Consider the following 20,000-nt stretch of genomic DNA (forward strand, 5'->3'; position numbering starts at 1 on the left):
ATGAATGCTAAATTCTAAGTGCTAAATATAATTAGAATAAACTCCTAAGGTTAATATAATAACACCTTTTTCTAATTAGGTCTCATAAATGACCTGTGAATATTCAAAACTTTCAAGCTTAAATAGGTGAGTATTTCTAGATATTGAGTAATCATCAAGATATATAAACTGGGTGTGATGTCATGCCTGTAATCCCAACACTCAGGATGCTGGGGCAGCATGATTGTGACTTCACAGTCATTCTGGGATGTAAAAGGAGACTCTTGTAAAACAACAAAAAAGATATATACATGTGTGTATGTGCGTAGGTGTGTGTATGCATTCTTAGATTACTAGCTCTATCGCGGGGGATTGCTCTCAAGTCAGTTTAACAGTATTTTGGACCTTGGTTCATTTGAACTTACCTTCCTAGGTTTTATTGGAATAAATAACTGTGTGGAAATGTCTCAGCTTCTCAACAAGGAGGAATAAAAGTAGAACACATTATTAAAACATAAGCATGCAGGCTAAAAATTTTCTCATTATGGCACTGCTCTGTACAAAAACACATCTGAACTTAGACACAGGGGTTGAGAAAGAATTAAGACAAAACCCTTCAACCATTCTCAGTGATCCATTATCTGATATTAACTTATCTATGTGCAAAAGTATTTCTAAACAATAACTTCCACTCCAGACCCAAATCATCATCCTCAAAACTCTGCACTCAGTTCCCACTCTACTCCAAGTCATTTTCGTGCTGACTCAGCTGTGCATCTCAGCTGTGCAGAGAACACAGAATTCTCTTCTGCCTTGCACCCCACTTCTTCACAATAAGGCATAATTCATGTAGCTTCAACTCCTAACAACTTTTTTGACCTTTGTCCAACTTATACGGATCTTCTACTTGGAACCACTAAAGCATTTTTAATTGATCATTCTGACACTCAAAACTTTAGGATCTATACATAAATACTATAGCACCCAAGCACAAAAACATTCTTATTTTAATGTTCCTATTTTATAGGTCTGAAGACAGCAGTTTTCCAAATGTTTCCAGGCATAGATAGGACTAGTACAGACACATACTGGCCTCTAGAATGTTTCTTGGAACCTTGTTATTTCTGCTATCCTATGTAACCTTAATTACATTAATCACTTAATTCTTACTGGTGGTAGCTGTACCTTGTCTTGCTGACTAGATTGTGAACTTTACCCATTAGTACACCTTCACACATAGCAAGCGCCCCGTCAATACATGTTGATTGGATAAATTGTGTACCATCAAGTCATTAAGAGTTTCATTTGCACTAATTTTAAAAGAGAAAATTTCTTTCTGGAATTAAGTATTTCTGGTATCCTTTCCATTCAGAATTAGTTAATGAAGAAAGTATTAGAGCCGGAAAGAGGTAAATAAACTTTTCCCTGATGGCTACAGTATTGTACTAATAATTTACTAAAATAAACCCAACCAAAGTCAACAATTATTCATGTTCAGTCATTAAAAAATCTGACTGCCACAAATACAAAGAAATAAGAAGTCACAAGAGAAATTTGAGCATCTCAGGAAATAAAATTGCTTGTTAGTTGCCTAAATATTGGTGAAATCCTTTTCAATGAAAATAAAATTCATATAATTATCCTATTATAATATTTGCATATTATTATCTCATTTTGTTAGTTTTCTCATTTGGAGTGCTCAAAGTGGTCCATATTTTCACTTGCATATTGTATGTCAATGAGAGGAAATGGAACACAATGAAATTGACATGGCTTTTGTGGGTTTCAGGGTGAATAGAGAATTAGTCTCTTCTTGTGCACATTACTAATACCTATCTCTTTTTTATTTGCTTCTATTTCACAATATGAAAGGCACTTAGTTTATTTCTAAAAAGAACAGTGTAAATATTTCTGTAGCGCACATTTTTCCGAATACCTCAAGGTACCATGAGTTGTATCATTACAGGACAATTAAGATTTTTAGGTATGTAAAATGCTCCCCAACATCATAGAAACATTCCTGGCAATTCAAATAAAAATGAAAAGAATCCTTTAAAGAAACTGTCTCTCTTCTGAGCTCACCAACGCTTCATTATAGATCCTCTTCTCAAGTGGAATCATCTGAAGGTTTTTAGTTAAGGGTGTAATTCAGCACAATAAATTTTATGTATTTAGCATTTTGATTAACTTGTAAGTGTAGCATAAAGTATTACATTGTTTAGTCATTTTACTTATAATCTTTAGCCATGCAGTAGTGGTTAAGTATTAAGAACATTAGTGTTTAGGAATATAGTGGATTTTGAGGAGAAAATACTTGAATTTGAAGTTGGGCCATTCCTACTAGCTCTGTGATCATGGAGAAGTTATTTTACTTCTCAGTACCTCAATTTCTTTACCCATGGGGCAGGGCCAAAAAAGTATTTACCATTTACAATAATTAAGAGGGTTAAATGATTCTAGATAGATAGATGGATAGATAGAGATAGAGATACAGATAGATATGCAAACCACTTGCTGGATAACAATAATTATTAGATACATTTATAATATAATTGCAATCTTGTATCTTTTTTGGAAGAAGGTATGGTATAATGTTAATTAATTTTAAACATTATTATGAGCTTAATTTGGTCTAAAAAAGATTTTAGGCTCTTTCACCAAAGAGAGGTCTTTATGACTGTGTTAGAAAAGTCATAAAACCAAAATAAATGTGCCACACATTTCAGATGCCAGGCTGTATTATTAAACTAATGGCTAGTTACATTTCCTTAAAAGAATATTTGTGGTAATAAAAGGAACAAATACAAAGCATTATTACAATTATTCCAAAGAATTATTACCAATACATTTCTGATTGCTAAAATACTAAGCCAAAAGCCCAGGTCATTTCTGAGATCATTTTCAGATCATGGGGAAAGCAAATTTCAAAGCAGAAAAGTCATCACTGACATACTCTGCACAGAGCTTCTACATCTGTTCTCCTCAGTTATCCATCACAGGCCTCATCACTAGCTGGTCATTAAAATCATTAATATACATGCATTCAATGGTCCAGGCCTGCATCACATTTGCTATGCAGTTCTGATAACATACAGTTAGCTAAAGAAACCTTGACCAGGGCTGGAGGAGTGGCTCAAATGGTAGAGCTCCTGTCTAACAATCATGAGGCAACCTTGACCAGATTAGGTCAACTGACTAAAACATGAAAATTTTAAGAGCTATAGCAATATATATAAACCTGTTCAAAAATAAAATTTTCTGCCAGAAATTTCATTATACTTTCAATTGAATCAAGTCTTCTATATTCATAATGATGTAAAAACTATCAACGTTGACAGGAAAATCCAGTAAGACTAACTATTACCATGTTTTCCTATTGACAAACATTAACAAAACTTTATTGAATATTTTCTAAATGTAAGCACTCTGGGTCTTTTTACTATCAATGAAAGTAGTCTAGAATCAGAGATGAATGGGAGATATATGTACTCAAAAGACCACAGCTTTGCCAGGCATAAGTGTCCTAAGAGCAGTTGCAATTAAGTGACATAGAAGGAGTTCACAGCTGAGAGAAATGACTTGCATCTAAGAACTGCAAAGTCAAAAGAGTTTTAAAATACATATGCATTCCTAATGGAATTCACTAAAGACAGTAAAGTAGAAGCAAATTCAGATGGACATGAGAGAAATTGTTGACTATTCTAGTTATAAACTCTTTCTGGAGCCAGGAACCTTGGCTCAAGCCTGTAAGCCTACTTTGGAGGTAGAGATTGGAAGGATCAAGGTTTCAGGCCAGCCCAGGCAAAAAGTTCAGGCGACCCCATCTCAACCGCTACAAAAAGCCTTCTGCTATCACAACTAAGTGGAAAGCATGAGTAGGAGTATGGTAGCCCAGACTGGCCAGGGCATAAATGCGAAACCCCTAAAATAACTAAATCAAGAAGTGCTGGTGCATGGCTCAAGTGGTGGTGTGCCTGCCTATCAAGTGTAAGGCTCAGAGTTCAAACTCCAATACTGGTAAACCCAACAAAAATAAACTTTTTGGATATGAAGATCTCTTTCTGTATGGCTTAGATATCATCATGCAATCTGCCCCCCAGTGATTTGAAATTTATTTATTCCTTTCTTCAGCCTCAGGTGAACAGGGGTGTCCTACACATTAGCCTAGCTAGAATACTTAATAATAAATAAAGTAGATAATACTTCAAGCAGAATTGTTTATAGGAATAAAACAGATATTTGAAACACTGAGGACTTAGGTTTTTTAAAAGCTACAACAAAGAAAAAAAGAACTAATGGAGTTTACTGATTTTTATTGTTATCTCATGAGATCTTGCATGAAATATTAGGTAGCTTTTTCTATCATAAATTAAGGCAGGAATGTAAAGCGTCTGGATCTCTCTAGCTATTCATTTATCTATTAGGCACTTACCATATTTTCAGGTATCTGCATTATTACAGACACATGAATGTAAACCTCAGGTATAGAAGGGCACAGATGGAAGGTAAATATGTCTAACCATATCACTTTAATAGTCCTTCTACACCAGGTGAACTATGTCACATTCCTTTAAGTTTATATCAAAGTAACTTAAACTTTGATTTCAAAAGTGATCCCTTCTGTATATAGTGAATATTCCTTCAGAAAGGAATACAGAAACTCACTGAGAATGCTTTAAAAATGATTCTGTCCATGAAATAGAAGACTTCTACTTTCACTATTTCTTTTTAGTCCACTACCTATTATTTACTACAGACAAGCAAGGATTTATTTTTCCTGCTTAAAAAAGGCACAGCCACATCCTAATTTGATATAATTTATGCTTAGGAGAATTAGAAAGATATTGAGAACTTCTTTAAGTAATTGTAGGGGAGAAAGTATTTAGTGGTGGAGAACTATAATGTCTGTTATTATTTTCTGACAGAGGTACAAAGTCAGAACTGAAATGGAAATACTTCTGGAAAAATAAAAGCCACCTCTTCTTAGAAGTGAAACAAAAATAATGTCTACTAGACATTATCTGTAAACCAATGGGTGGGGTTGAATATGGACAGTGGTTCCTATTCCTTTTGTGTTCCAATCTAATAAAAGAAGACATACCCAGACGTAACATTGATACAAAGGAAAACATTAGTGAAGTGATATTAGAGAAAGTGTTTTCAAAGGGAGATAAATTCTGACAATGCAATCAGTGAAGATTCTGTGACGAAGGGAGGTGTCACTTTAGGTAGCATTTGAAATAAGTGAAAATTGTTATTATGCAGAGGACAGAAAGGACATTCTGAGTGGAAACGGGGAAAATGGAGACACTTAGATGTGTTAGTAGAACCTTGAGAATGCATAAAGGTCATGGGAGAAAGAAAGCAGGTTAAAAAAAAGTTTGAAAAGCAGAACGAGGTCAGATGGCAAAGAGCTTTGAGCTGCATTTTATGAAGTATAAATTTATTCTCTTTCAGCTGAAGAGCTATTCATGATTTTTGAATAGGGGAATGAAAAGTTACAAGTTTTAGGAGGATTATTTTGCCAAATGTAAACTGGTGCAGGATGGTGGAAGTAGGGTGATCAGTTATGACTTTACTGAAACAACATGATAAGGTAAGGATGGGTATAAGGTAGGAGAATTAAAATGGTGGACAGAAGTGAAGAATTTAGACTAAAGCTTATGGAGTAAAAGATTTTGCATCTATTGTTCTTAAATTTGCATGTACATGAAATGCTTCCCTTTTGTACTCTACCAAGGAGACAGGAAGGCCTGAATCTATGTTAAAAGTAATGAAAATGATAACAGATCATGACTTTTCTGACTCTCATGCAATTCTGATGAATTTTTATATTATTTTTAATTGTTCAAGGAGCAGGGAAGTGAACCCCAAAAGCCTTGGATATTAGGAAATAAAGATGGGAAGATACTGAAAATGAATTTTACCACAGCCCTCTGTGATAAAATGATAGTAACAGCAATGACCACAATGATAGTGGCACTCCGTCTCTAGAAATTTTATTTCTATAAAATTTTTCATCTGTGTTCTTATGTCATTTAAAAAATATATTTTAAAAGTATTTAGAGAAAAGGCATAAAGTTTGCTACTTTCTCAACTGAAAATAATTTATTTCCATAGAAGGTTAACCAAAAGGAAAAAAAAAATCTGTAAATCTGCTAATTTAATTTTTTATTTTTTTAAAATTTTAATTATTGTGATTTTTGTTTTCTTATTGTTATGCTGGGTGTGGGTACAATGTATTTAAAATTTTTTTAACCAACACAAAGGCCATAAAAATTTTATGTATTCACTGGGTACCCTGTGATGCTTCAATACACAAGCATTTTGTAATATTTAATCAGTTTAAACATATGTGCTTAAACATCACCATTTCTTTATGGAGAAAACATTCAAACTACTTTCTTCTATCTTTTAAAAATATACAGTGCATTATTAATATTTATAGTTCCTCTACTATGCAATAGCACACTACAAGTTCTTAAGAAGTAAGTTTTTAAAAAGTATGTAACATATACCTGAGAGTCTCACTAAGTATCTCCAAACAATGGTGAATCTTTTTAATACCCCAACCTATGATATGTCATTCCTGTTGAGATCAATCAGCTCTAAGACATGGCTCCCAAATTCCTGTCCAGTCTCTTGGGGGGCAGACTGCCCATGCTAAAGCCCATGGGATACAATCTGTTCTCGAATGAGACCCATGCTTTCCTCACCTTCACTCAGTCGTCATATTCTCTGAACTTTGCTCTTCCTCATCTCTTCCTAATACTTATAAATTGAGAAACTGAACATTGTTATTTTGTAGGCAAATAAATAAATATCGGTAATTTCAAAAAGCTCAGTCAAAACGCCCATTTCATGTTAAAATGAAAGCTCCATCCTTCATGCAGTAGTTTTTATTTTCTGTGTGCATGTGCTCACTTACACCTTTGACTTCACAGTTTACTCACCATTCTCTTTATCCCTTCACTGCTGGTCACTGTCGATACCTATGTACTCATCCTTTCCGAGAATGCTACCTCTGTACAGGCAGATCATCTGCCAGTTTCTGGAAGAGTAGGCTTCACATAAAAAGTGCTCAATGCGTGCTGATGCAACAAATGAATGAAACTAGTCTGTGGACCATTCAACCTGTCAAGCCTCTACTTGAAGGAATTGCAAAGTAGCAGTTGATTTTTATATTCTAGCTAATCCTCAGTTTTATAGCCACCCTCAGTAATGGCATATACTCAAATCACAGAGGACTAGCTACAATTAATACACTGATTTGTTGCCTACAGAAATGTGTTGCTTCTTTTGTTGTGAAAATTATAAGGACCTAAGGCATCCATGAAAGGCAGGAGAAATGTTAATGTTTGCCTGCACCCTAAAGCAAAGAGTCAAATTACAATAGGAAAGTTTATCTTTTTAGATTGTGGTCACACAGAATATCCCCAGAGGAATGTAAATCGTATTCACTTTCTCCTTATTTTCAAGACTAAGTAAAAGATCTTATAAACTGTTCCTGTTTTTCCTTAGAATACTTAAAACTATGAATAAAGTCCTCTTTAACTAAGGTTTTCAAATTACATTTAATAGATGTTAAACTGTAGAATCATAACAGTGTTTTCTCATTTTTCCTTATTTAGGTATTATAAGTGGAATGATTAAAATATTTATACATTACCACCATTTATGAGTGACTTGGTGGCACAAAGTAAATTTGTTCAGGATTTTAAAGAAATGTAACATTCATTAATACCATGAAGTTAGGCTGAGGATATAGCTCAGTGGTAGAGTGCTTGCTTACCATGAGCAAGGCCCTGTGTTCCACCCCCAGTACTATAAACACTAGACACACACACACACACACATACATTTCATGATATACATAAATACATGGTCTGAAGAAAAACATAATTTAGGGATTATATCTACAATATGTACAATTTCATTAAAGTTAATTTGTCAGAGATTTGAAAGTCAAGACAACATTACAATTCTTTTAATATAGTTTACTCACTATAGGTGATTTCTTTATACCCTTTCTTCATATGTTCCTAGTTATTTCAGAGCATTTTCAATACATTTAATACACTTATTAGAAGACCAATAAACATCTTTTTATAAAAAATATGATATAAAATTTTTAAACCTTTCCCCTGTCTTAGTATACCCGAAAGGTATAACATACACTTGTCAGTAACTGTATACCATTATTATAAAAAAGTGTTACTTCTCAGACAATACCCTAAAACCTATCCTCAGAAACAGCATTAGGGCTCTGATGATTCAATTTTACTAAGGAACTGATGTTATTTGACCCAATTTAGAAATCTATCCTTTAAAATGAACTTATGCCTACAGTAATTTCAAAAAAAACATTGAATGTATGGCAACACATGAAAGCTATTAAACCATGACTCTTATTTCTTACTTAATACACTGATTGAGGGCTGGAGGCGTTGCCCACTGGTAAAGCACTTGCCTAGCATGTACAGACCCTGGGTTCAACACCTAGTGTTGAAAAAAAGTTATGCACTGTATAAATTTGTTCACTTGACTTTAAATCATTTGATTTCAAAATGTCGTGATCTTTACTTCTACCAAATTTAAATGACTTCAACTTATATGGAATATATTAACTCTAATAGCAAATGTTTATGGTCATATCTCTTTTGTCTTTTATTTACTGTTATGTCTTAATTATTGATTAAAAATACTTAAAAACATCAAAATAGACTGAATATTGCTATGGGCATATGCTATCCATTGATTTTCTCAGTTTCTCACTTTTTTTACAAAATAGCATCAAAAGTTTTCTAGTCAAAAGGAAATGTCAAGAGAAGTCAGGATTTTCTTTAAATAAATATAATTTTTATTCAGTTCTTGGCACAAGGCTGTTAAATGAATGATAAGCATTGGCATCTAAAGACTTAAAATATAATTGGAGCTTTGTCAATTTCGTATATGTTTAAATAAATTTTTGTTCAGTTACTTCCATTTTTGCTAAAGGCAAAATCCTCATACTTACTGTATACAAATCGTTGTTTTGAAGGTGTAAAATGAAGATGTGATCACATGAAAAAGAAAATAGGAAAATTTTTTCCCAAAGATAAATTTTTATAGGAAAACTGATAAAAGGAATTGATACTCATTTTTAGTGAGCACATGAAAAATGGAAGTGTTAGAAATTCAATGCCACTCATTTCCTCCTAGTACATACAAGAGGAAATGATATAATTATATTTAGAATTTCATAGTAGATTAATAAAAACTGCAAGATTAGCTTTCTCCAGTTATAGTCTGGTTGCAGTAAGAAACAACTCATATTTCTTAAACCTATGTAATTTTTAGGTGACTATTTCTGTTTCCTTATTTAGGAAATATTTAGCTCACTTCAAAGATCACAGAAATAAGCAAATCACATAAGAAAAGTTAAAATTTTAAGTAGAACTAGCTTACTTTTGACATAAAACATTCAGTTAGTACTTTTTCAAAATGAGAGCTGATCTTAGGTTAATGTGAATAGTTATTTATCCAGTCATAAACAAATTATTCCATTCTACTTATATATTTAACCCTCTGAGATAATAATCCAGATAATTAAATTACAATTTAGATTTTATATTACAAAATTTAGATTATATTAACTTAAGCATACTTTAGGAAAATATTTAACTCTCCAATGTACAGAAGTGAATAAGAAGGATTTATTATTTAAAAAGCTAGAAATAAAAACCTGTTCTCATTTTATCAACAAATAAAATGATTTTTTTCTTTTTGTGGTACTGCAGTTTTCTCTTGGGGCCTCATGCTTGCTAGGCAGCTGGGCTACACCACCTCAGCATGACCCCCCCCCCCCTCCGTTTTGATTTGAATGGGTGTACACATAGTTGCTGCCTCTAGGACAGTGCTCAAAAGTGTCACGCAAGTTCTACACGAATAAACATTCTCCTTCGTATCCTTCTTTCATCAAGAGACGAAAGGGAAGATATTCCTTCTCTAAGAAATGTACAGCTGTGACAAGGTGATTCAAAACTTGGAGTGAACAGACGATTGTTCATTCCATATACACTGTGTACTGTTTGCTTTTTCTATGATATAAATAGAAAATGCCATACTAAATTTCCCATCTTTTCTCCCTAACAAGAGAGAAACACATAAGTTTTAATTTTCACTTTAAAATAATGCAATTTTTTTTGTTGTTGTTGTGCTGGGTGTGGGTACATTGTAGCATTTACAAAGGTTCTTACAATGTATCAAATATATTGTACTTGAATTCACCCCCTCCACAGCTTCTTTCATTCCCCCTCCCATGATTCCTGGAACGGTTTCAACAGGTAACATTACAGAATGCAATTTTAATCCCAATAAATTTAATAAATATTATTCTTCTTTATTCTATTTTCTAAAAAATGTAGTCATTTAGCATTTGATTGCAAAGCAATATTATTTTCAGATAATTAATTACTTTGATCATTAGTAAGTACAATTTTTTGCACTCACTTTCAAAATCAACTAATTGCTCATTGAGATACAATTGGTAACATTCCATTTTGTGTCTAATAAATGAATAATTTAAAAAAAAACATTTGGTTTTGGATCTAAGGACTCTTGCATTTCTAATCTGTTGGCAAGAGAAAAGTCTAAGTCATATCTTGATACTTGGACAGTAATTCAGCCTTGCTGCTACTCCAACACTTCTTTGAACTACCCATCCACAAATTTTGTTTTTGCCTTGTTCCTTAGACCAAGTTTGAATCAATAATGAGATGAGCATATGGGTTTTTAAAGGATATATACCAATTTCTTTCTAATTCAATTTGACAACTTGGGTTGTGCTTCCTTTCAGGTCTTGAAATCAGTTCTATATGCAGGTTCTATGCTTGTGCCTGTCTCACTTGGAAATGGCTCATCTACTTTCTTGGACTGTTCTATAGTTCCCATTTCCAACCTACTCCATAGAGTGTTGCTGACCCACCTCTGGCCCTTGGCAAAGCTACCTTCTATGGTATCTTTACATAAATGACTTTCCACCTGGGTTACATGTGGCTAGTGTCACTAGATCTGTCTAGTCTCTGGGACTGTCTGCTTTGCCGGCTCCCTTGCTCAGATTAAATGAGTGGATTGACTAAACCTCCAGTTTTCTCCTGACCTACACATGGTTGTACTCAGTCCTGAACATGAGAATGGAATACAGAATAAAAACAGCATGTGCTTTTTATTCAAAATCTAGCATACCATTTCCTCCTCTGATTTGCTAACTTGAAAAGCACCTTATATTTAGTGTTGCAAGTACAAATTTATTGAAAGTAAGGTAAGATTGTGTGACCAGTTGTTGCTTGTCTTCCTGCCTTTTACATATCTCACTGATGTTAGTACATTTCCTCAAAGATGAAGAACAGCCTAAAGAATGCTAGTTTTCACTAGCCATGTTAAGCTATTTGATCATTTGTTGCTTATATAATTATACTAATACTTATATAAGTCATTTAATTCTATCCTAATGACAGAAGCTGCTTATGGAATGTAGTAAGCTTAAGCTTTAACCTGTGTTTATGGTGTCAAAATATTCAAATTATATGACAATTATGTGAATAGTGAATTTTAAATTCTGCCAAAGTAGTCAAATACATGTCCACCACTTTTCAATGTCAAAGCTAGAGTTAAAATTTCATGGGTATGTAAAAATTTTCATTCTTTTCTCTTGTCTGAAAGTAGAAAAAATTAATACTGAAGCAATATTCATTCTTTAACCACTTAGCCAATGAGTCTTAGACCCTTAGAGAAAGGAAATTCTTAAGGCTCCACTAAGTATCAGTGAAAATGAAGATGTATCCTCTAACAAAGTATCTTCTTTAGATATAAAACAGGAGCAGAAAGCTGCAATGCTGTCAGCTAACATTGTCTGACACACTTTGCCTAAATTGTGGGATTTCACACCACGGATGTCAGATAGCATCTGTATAGTTCTATAAAAATCCTTCAAAACTCTATAGGAACCCACAAATTCCACAATTGGCACGGTGGGGATATAACACGTTTTAGCTGAAGGTACTGTACCTCTGGTAGGATCTTTTTATTAAGAGGAACTAGAATGCGTTGTAAGTGCCACATACGGGGACTGGAATGATGTAAAAAAGAACAGCAGTAAGCGATCCATACTTGTAGCACTTTAAAAAAGAGATGAGATGATAAAGAGCTGGCATCATCGCAAGTTCTGTACAATCACTTTGGAGAGCCATCTCAAAGCTAACTAGCAAAGTTAATGAAAAAGTTTAGAGATTAAATAAAAATGGAATTAAATCAGAACAAAAATTATCAGAGGCTCAGAAAGGTTAGGGGGAAAAATTAAAGATGGAGTGAAAAAGTGTTAATGAGAAAATCTGTGACAACACATTTGTGGCCAAACACTGCTTTTATGTTTAGAACTTCATAATGTAACATAATGATCCAAAACACCAGCAAAAATAGCACAAGCTTAAGAGGAATGAAAACAATGAGAGAGAGAGCATTCCACTTGCTCAGGTTATCAGTCCCTTTCAACTGGTTTCCTCTGAAATACAGAGCCACTTCTCTTTCAAATGCTTTTGTCCACAGAGAGACATCTAAGATCTGCAGGGATTTTATATAGAATAGTATCAACCAAAGGTGTGGGATCTGCAAATTCCACATGTGCCTACAAACAGCAATTTAAATTTTAAGGTAATCAACAAGAATAGAGAGAAGAAAGGTAATATTACATATGTATGTGTTTTCATTATGTTTTATGATAATTATGTTAAAATTTCAATACTGTATTTCAAAATTGGGTAAAAAGTCCTTTGTAGCTGTCTTTGGAGACAAACTATTATTGGCCAGAGGGACTTAAGAGTAATTTTGGAATGATTTCATGACTGGGGCTCTCAGGAAGCAGAAGATGCTGTTGACAAAATGACTAGGACATGTGACATACAGAAAATTTATAGGCATGTATAATGCATCAACATGCATTTGACACATTGATCGAGAAGGTATATGTGATTGCTTTTAAAATCCTCAAATAATACTACATTATTACTTTCATATGATCCTTCTTATTTCCCACCTTAAAGTTTGGGCTTCTAAGGACACAAAAAATTTATTTTCTAGTCTTATATGCAGCATATTAACATGCTCTATAGAATATCATAAACTCTCAAGACTTTGAAAATTTGCTTTAATAAGAGAGAAAATAATAACCACTTGCAACCAATATAGAATATTTAGCAAGCAGAGCCTTGAAATGGCATAGAGGCTAAGGGGATTCAGGAATGACTCATAAGAAATGATCTGAAAACTAAACAGTAGGAGACTCTAATAATCAGAAAGAAGAACGACATGACAATGGGAGGCTTTGTGCGTGAAGCCCTCCATACAAAACCAGCTTGGGAAGAACATTCATTTTGATCTCTAGAAACAAAATTTGGAAATATAAAACTGAGGATCTCATTTAACATTTTGCAAGAAAAATAAAGAGACAAATCTGAGCCAACCTATTGAGAATGAAGAGAAAAAAATTGTTTAAGGAAAAAAAAAAGAAACAACAAAATTGAACTAAATATGGTGGCTACATCATTAAGTTCCTCTTTTCTGCTTCAGATTAGGAAGAAGAAAGAAGTGGATTGATTGTATCAGTATGAGGTCTTCTTGCAGGTCTAATCCAAATGTTTTCTTCTCTTTCCACTGATTTCAGTCTAATTCATGGGAGAATGCAAATTTAAATTATTTCTGTCTAAGCACAGCATCAATTATGTTTTTAAAGAAGTAAATGTTTATATAAAATAAGAAATTAAAATGATTTTATCCATATTATATAGAACCCTGAAAAGTTAGGCAATAAGGGAGTCTTAGCATAGAGATGTACAAGGGAACAGAACTATTAATTGTAAGGATACACAGATCAGATTCTTAAAAGTATCCTTTACGCTTGTTCATACAATGGGTGGTTATATGACTGAACAGAGTATAAAACAGAAATTTTAAAAAATGATTTAACAAATACTTGATTGAAAAGAATCAAGCAAATTTCAAAAAATTATTTTGTGTATCATGTTACCTGGCTTTAACCTTTCCTAATTTTTCCTTCAATTCTCTTAAATATATATCTGATATTTACACTATAAGGTATTGGTGTGTTTTTTTTTAAGTTCATATTCAACAAGCTAAAATTTAACAAGATTTGGGAAGATAATCATAAATTAGGTGAAAGAGACTGCCAGTTCTATTCACATAAATTTCGATAGTTATAAATGCATATTAATTAATTTAAAAAAACCTTAAGTATACTCTATCAACATTAAGAAAAAATTTCTTAGTTCCCTTATAAACATTATAGTTAGCTGTCTATTTTTCCTAAAATCTCCTCTGTTCTTTCCTCTTTAGGGTTCTAGGAGATTCACGGATTTTGTTCTTGTAGGTGTTATTTTGTAAAGTCAAGCAATTTCTACTTAACTGGTATGTCCAATTTGATTCTTCATAAAACAAGTACCTTACTTGTACTGAATGCTTACTTGATCTAATATAACAAGTCAGGGGCTTTATATACTAAATGTCTAAAACAGTTCTTAAGGAACTTGCTATTAATCTGGGATATCTGCAGATTAAGCATGCATGTATGCACCAACACACGTGTACATTGCACACACAGTGCACACCTAAACATGCAGTATAGTTCCAAATAATGGTATAAGGAGCAAGTCCTTTAGAACTATCAAGAAAAGTTTGGGTCCTGGCAGAAAAATTATTTGGGAACGTCTCTTGGGAAATAAGATCCATTTAGTAAAGAAAGGGAGAATTTATTTGAGGGAAGACAGAGAAGTAGGAGAAAAGGAAGGACAGAAAGGAAATAGTTTGAGGTAAAATAAATGCACTAGTTTTGCAAAACTTCATTCAGGGCACAGTAAAGGTAAAAATTGGAATGGAAGGGAAGTGTTAAATGCAGAGGGCAGAATATGGCTGATAATTTTCTAGCTCTTATTCTGCAAAAATAATTTGTAAGTACCAGCCTATCTCCATTCCATTTTTCTTATGTTTCAAAACATCTTCTCTAGTAACCTTAGGCATACCTTCATAGTCTATTATATAGACTTTTACTATTATGGAGTTGAATAAAAGTCTAAATAAACAAAAAGTTTCATTTGAGTCCATCTTCTTCTAGCCACTATTTCTTTATGAGCTTTTAGAGTGGCTATGATTTTTCCTCATTTTTCTCTTTGTCTTCAGAATAGTCAGTCAGTTGTCTTCCTCTAGTATTCTTTTTATAGCTCTTATATGAATTCCTTGTTTTCCACTCCTAGTCATGTATGTAAGCCAAATACTACATATATCCTGCGAGAATTAATCTTCTTCCTGCACTCACAATTCCAGAATATGCTGTTATAGCAAACTTCCACTAAGTCATGGTTATTCAGAGCAATTTCAAATGATCATAGCGCTGATTGTATCAAACTCCATATTGACTAAAACAGAAACAAGGCTTATGTTTAAATCACTAAGCAATCTTGTCTACTCTTAGAGATTCCAAATTCTGTTTTCTTTCACATATTTTAAATTCCTGTCAATCCTAATTCTTCATTTTCTAGGAACATACCATAGGTTTCTGCTTGTATGTTGGTATGGTTCTATTTGAATTGTCCATAGACTACATACTCAGATGATAGTTTCTTGCTATTATGCTTCCTCTCTCTTATGGTTTCATTTTTATTGATCTGTTTCATTCATTATAAGAAGGGGCAAGAGGAAAAGAAAAGGATTGTCTGGGAAACTAACCACAAGTTTTGGGAGTATATAAAAAAAGTACTGAAATACAAATGCAAAAAATGTTCTTTTGTTACCTAAAGTCTCACTGAAAACAACCATGAAGTATTATAAGAAGTAACACAAATCAGTACCTATGTACAAAGCAAGAGAGATACAGGAACAATTGTTATGTTCCAAATATTCATTTCATTTCCAAAGATCTTATGAGGTAGGTATTATTATTTACCTCATTTTCAACTGACAAGACTGAAGAGAGAAATGTTAAGTAACTTGCTCATTCTCACTCTGCTATTAAGTGCTGAATCTGGGAATGGAATGCTGACAATCGATCCTATACACAACTCACTCACTGACACCATGGGCCCTATTGCCTTTTGTTTACAAATGTATCAGCTTAACTAACCCCTCTGAAACAAATGCATGACATCACTTCAGGACATAAAAATATGCTTTTTTAAATGGCTCCTAATTTTTTTCACTTCTGTTAATTTCCAAAGTACTTTGAACTACATTCAGTTATAGGCAAGAAAATTTTAATTGAGAGAATTAGGTCAATATTTTTTTCTTTGCTTCCTAATGCACACTAAATGGCTTAAGATTCTTTAGTACAAGCTTCTTAAAACTATAAAGATGAAGATACAAAATACTGAGGTAACATTCCATCAGAGTTTGACACCTAATATATGAAAAGTTAATGGTAACAGCAGAAGCAGAAACAGAGTCAAAGAATGAGTGTTGACTCAGCATTTTGCAAATAATTAAAATTTTTATTTTAATTTATATTACTTAGGAAAAGACAAGATTTAGGATTCCTCTAATTTTTATCTTTTCTGAAATCTATTTCCAACAAGCCAAGGGAGGCTTTCTTCTTATGGAAAATAAGCATGAGTATTTTTCACATGCACTAATTCATATAAGCAGAAAGGATATGATATATTAACTATGAATGTTTTAATTTTATAAACCCATAGAAGCAATGTATCAGATATTAAACATACAAAATTTTACAATGCCTTATACATACTACTATTTCTCTGAGATAGTTCATAAATAAACTTTAATTAAACCAATAATAGAATGAAAAATCTGAAATAGCAACTGCCAAGTGAAAAACACTGTCACCTAACAATGCCAAGATTTAGTTCAATTATTATTTTAGGTTCTAAAATATGTTTAACAAACTGTTTTATGAAATAATTAATATTTTATTTTAATGGTCTTGGCACTGGACAATTACATTTAAAAATACATAGCTTCTGCATATGGTTTGGAATAGCGCTATGTACTGCACAGGAGTAAGGGGAAGTCTGCCCATTGCCACCACACTTGTATTATGAATGTCTTTCATTTCTCTGAAATAGGTCTTTTTTTAAAGGAGGCAAACAGGATCTAACGCTTGTTTGCTCTTTAAAGTTTTATTGTTTTAGCATTTTATACAGGGAGGGAGTATTGGCATACTCAGGAGAACTGCTGAAAGTAAAAGGCCTCCAGCTACCACCGCATGGCTGATAGGATAAAGCAGGGATATAAAAACTTCTGTCTGATTGCTCACTTTCCTTGTTTTAGAGAACTGGTACTCTCAAGAGCATATATTCATGTCCTTTCTACTTCAAGTTTTATTACTTCTTTTGTATTATTTAATACATCTAAAGACACTTCCAAAAGACAAATTTTTCCATTTTGGAAAAGTAATGGTTTGGAACCTGAAGAAACACATTAACATTCACAGTGCATTTTTTTTTTTCTTACAAAGGTGATAGAGTAAAAGTGCTACAAAGTAATTAGGCATATGATCTTAAAGACATTAATATGTCAAATAGAATACAATATTTAAAAAAATCAACAAAAATATCATGTAAAAGGTCAAATGATAATGGGCATGTGGAAATGCTGTATTTCTCTTGCAGATCTTTGACCAGATGTTTAATGCAAAAAAAAAAAAGAATAAAGTATAAAAAATGAGGGAAAGGACTAATCCTACCTCAATAACTTGAAGTTAAAAGTATATGATGTTAATCCTAGGAAGCATGGAATTAAGTTACAACTCATCATAACAACTGAATGGTGCACATAGTTCATTATTTAAGTTCCAATTGTTTCCCAAGGAAGTCTAAGTTCTACCAGGGTCAATACTTTCTAATAAACAAGAAACTGATATGCTTGACACTATTGAATAAGACCAAGCATTTTTAGAGTGTCATACACATTTCTGAAATCCACAATACATCAATTTTTAATACTTCTACTCTCTCAGCTCCATTAAAAAGATGGTAGGGGAAAGATTTTATAGTAATTAATGATATAGTTAGCTGCTAAATATTAATAGGAATCGTAGTCTTGCATAAAATATAACATATAAACCTTGCCAATACAGACGCACTAGTAATTAAAGTTGAATACGTAATTATACTGATTTATAAGACAGGCAAAAAGTTACACTTTACTAGCTTCTATGTAAACTGTGGGTAACAGTTAAACTTTGCATTTTACGGTTTATAAAAATGGGCAATGCATTGACTTCAGTTCATAAATGGTTTAGAGACCTGCAATAGTAGTAAAAATTATGACAACTTATTCCATCATGAATATTCCTATTACACCACACAAACCAAACTGTGATAATGACCCATAAGATGTAGAGCTGTCGTAGATACTGCTTTATGCCTGATAGAATGTTTGTACACTAAGCATTTATGGAGGACTTCTCCAACATAATTACAGGGCATTGCAGAGACTTTATAGAAGTATTAAAAATAATAAACACAAGTACAAGTTACTCTATTAAACTTGCATTATTTTTTGCTTATACACAATTTAAAAAAGAAAATGCTAAATTTTAGAAGCATAAGAATATGTATTTTTTCCTCTAGAGAGTCTGCTAATCACACTTACATGTGTGGCTGAGGCGAGCAGCCTGGACTGCTGTTCCCATTGCTGTCGATGTGGTCCAGGGAACCATTGAGGTCTTCGTGGACAGCCTGTAGAAGGCCACTGGATGCATTATTGATCAGTCCAGGGTTACTTAGCAAAGGTAAACTGCTCTCTGCCAAGGCAGCCTAGTGGAATGGAGAAGGTGTAAGTCAACTTTTAAGATGCTCTGAAATAATTTTAAAAGCATATATCTTTTCTTAATGGCTCACATTGTGATACAGATATTTTAAAAGCGTTTAAGGAAAACAAGGAAAAAACAAAAATTTACAACTGGCCACTTGTGACAGAGATAGCAGGGTAATTAAGTGTGATATGAACATATAAACAATAGTTCCCACAGCAAACTTTCTCACTCACGTTTTAACCTTTCACAAAATGAAATGTTAAATCCTTACATGTCATGAAATAGTCCAGGATAATATAAGCAGTTGCTCTGCTTTTTAAAAATGACCAGAACTTAACTCAAAATAAAAAAGTCTTGACATTTGCCTCCTCTGCATAAAAATTATATATTATAATTAAACTTTAAAGTTTTTGCCACAAGCACCATGTTCCCCAACACTATGATGTGAAATCATTTATGACAGCCTGGATAAATATTAATGCATAGCCACATGCATTTGCAAAAGCTTCTATCAATCTAGCATTTGCAGCAAAACCGAGTGTTCCAGATTTTGCCACAGGGTGTCCTTCTTGCTTCTTCCCATCAAAAGTAGCTTGAATTAGAACCAGTGCTTTTCACTGTACTAGGTACTTCAACTTACTTGGGTGATAAACCAACTATTAAGAACAATCACAATCCTGCCAAAATGGCAAGTGTGCCCCTCCCAAACATTCAAATAGAACAACAAGGGAAAAGTGTATTTATTGATATTACCTGCAAGCTGGCATTAAGAGCTGCTCCATAGCCTAAGCTGGTAGGTATATTTTTTACTAAAGTTGGGCTTCTGGAAAAAAAGTATACAGATGATTTATAAATCAAGATAGAAAATAGGTGAGTATCAATAACCTCAGCTAAAAAGGTTCAGTCTATCTTATTTCACACCACTTGTCCAGAACAGAATTGAATGTGTCTAAGATCACAGAAATAAGATAATACAGTCCAAATATAAGATTCTCTACATACTACAAGTCAATTTGGTCCAGGAATGAAAGAAACTTTAGACTATGGTGTACAAGCAAAGTGGGACATGACCTTGAAGATCCTTAAACCTATTTATAGTTTTGTGAGCGTTTCAGTTCCAAGAACAACAATATTCACATAAACTGTTAAAAAATGTAACTATACAAAACAATTACCAGTTTGATATAATCAGGAAATAATT

At 33.1% G+C, this 20,000-nt stretch overlaps 1 protein-coding gene across 15 annotated transcripts in view; it reads right to left on the reverse strand.

Moving 5' to 3' along the window:
• Foxp2 (forkhead box P2) overlaps window positions 1-20,000 on the reverse strand; it is a 571,690-nt gene that overhangs the window by 7,920 nt on the left and 543,770 nt on the right. For all 15 annotated transcript variants that reach the window (XM_074064625.1, XM_074064620.1, XM_074064606.1 and 12 more), the window contains 2 exons: window positions 19,553-19,622; window positions 18,637-18,800 (listed from right to left, as the gene is read on the reverse strand). In XM_074064625.1, coding sequence (XP_073920726.1) covers window positions 18,637-18,800; window positions 19,553-19,622 — 234 coding nt within the window. The remainder of the gene's footprint in view (window positions 1-18,636; window positions 18,801-19,552; window positions 19,623-20,000) is intronic.

Source organism: Castor canadensis, chromosome 2, assembly GCF_047511655.1.
Source record: "Castor canadensis chromosome 2, mCasCan1.hap1v2, whole genome shotgun sequence".
In the NCBI taxonomy this organism is placed as follows: Eukaryota; Metazoa; Chordata; class Mammalia; order Rodentia; family Castoridae; genus Castor; species Castor canadensis.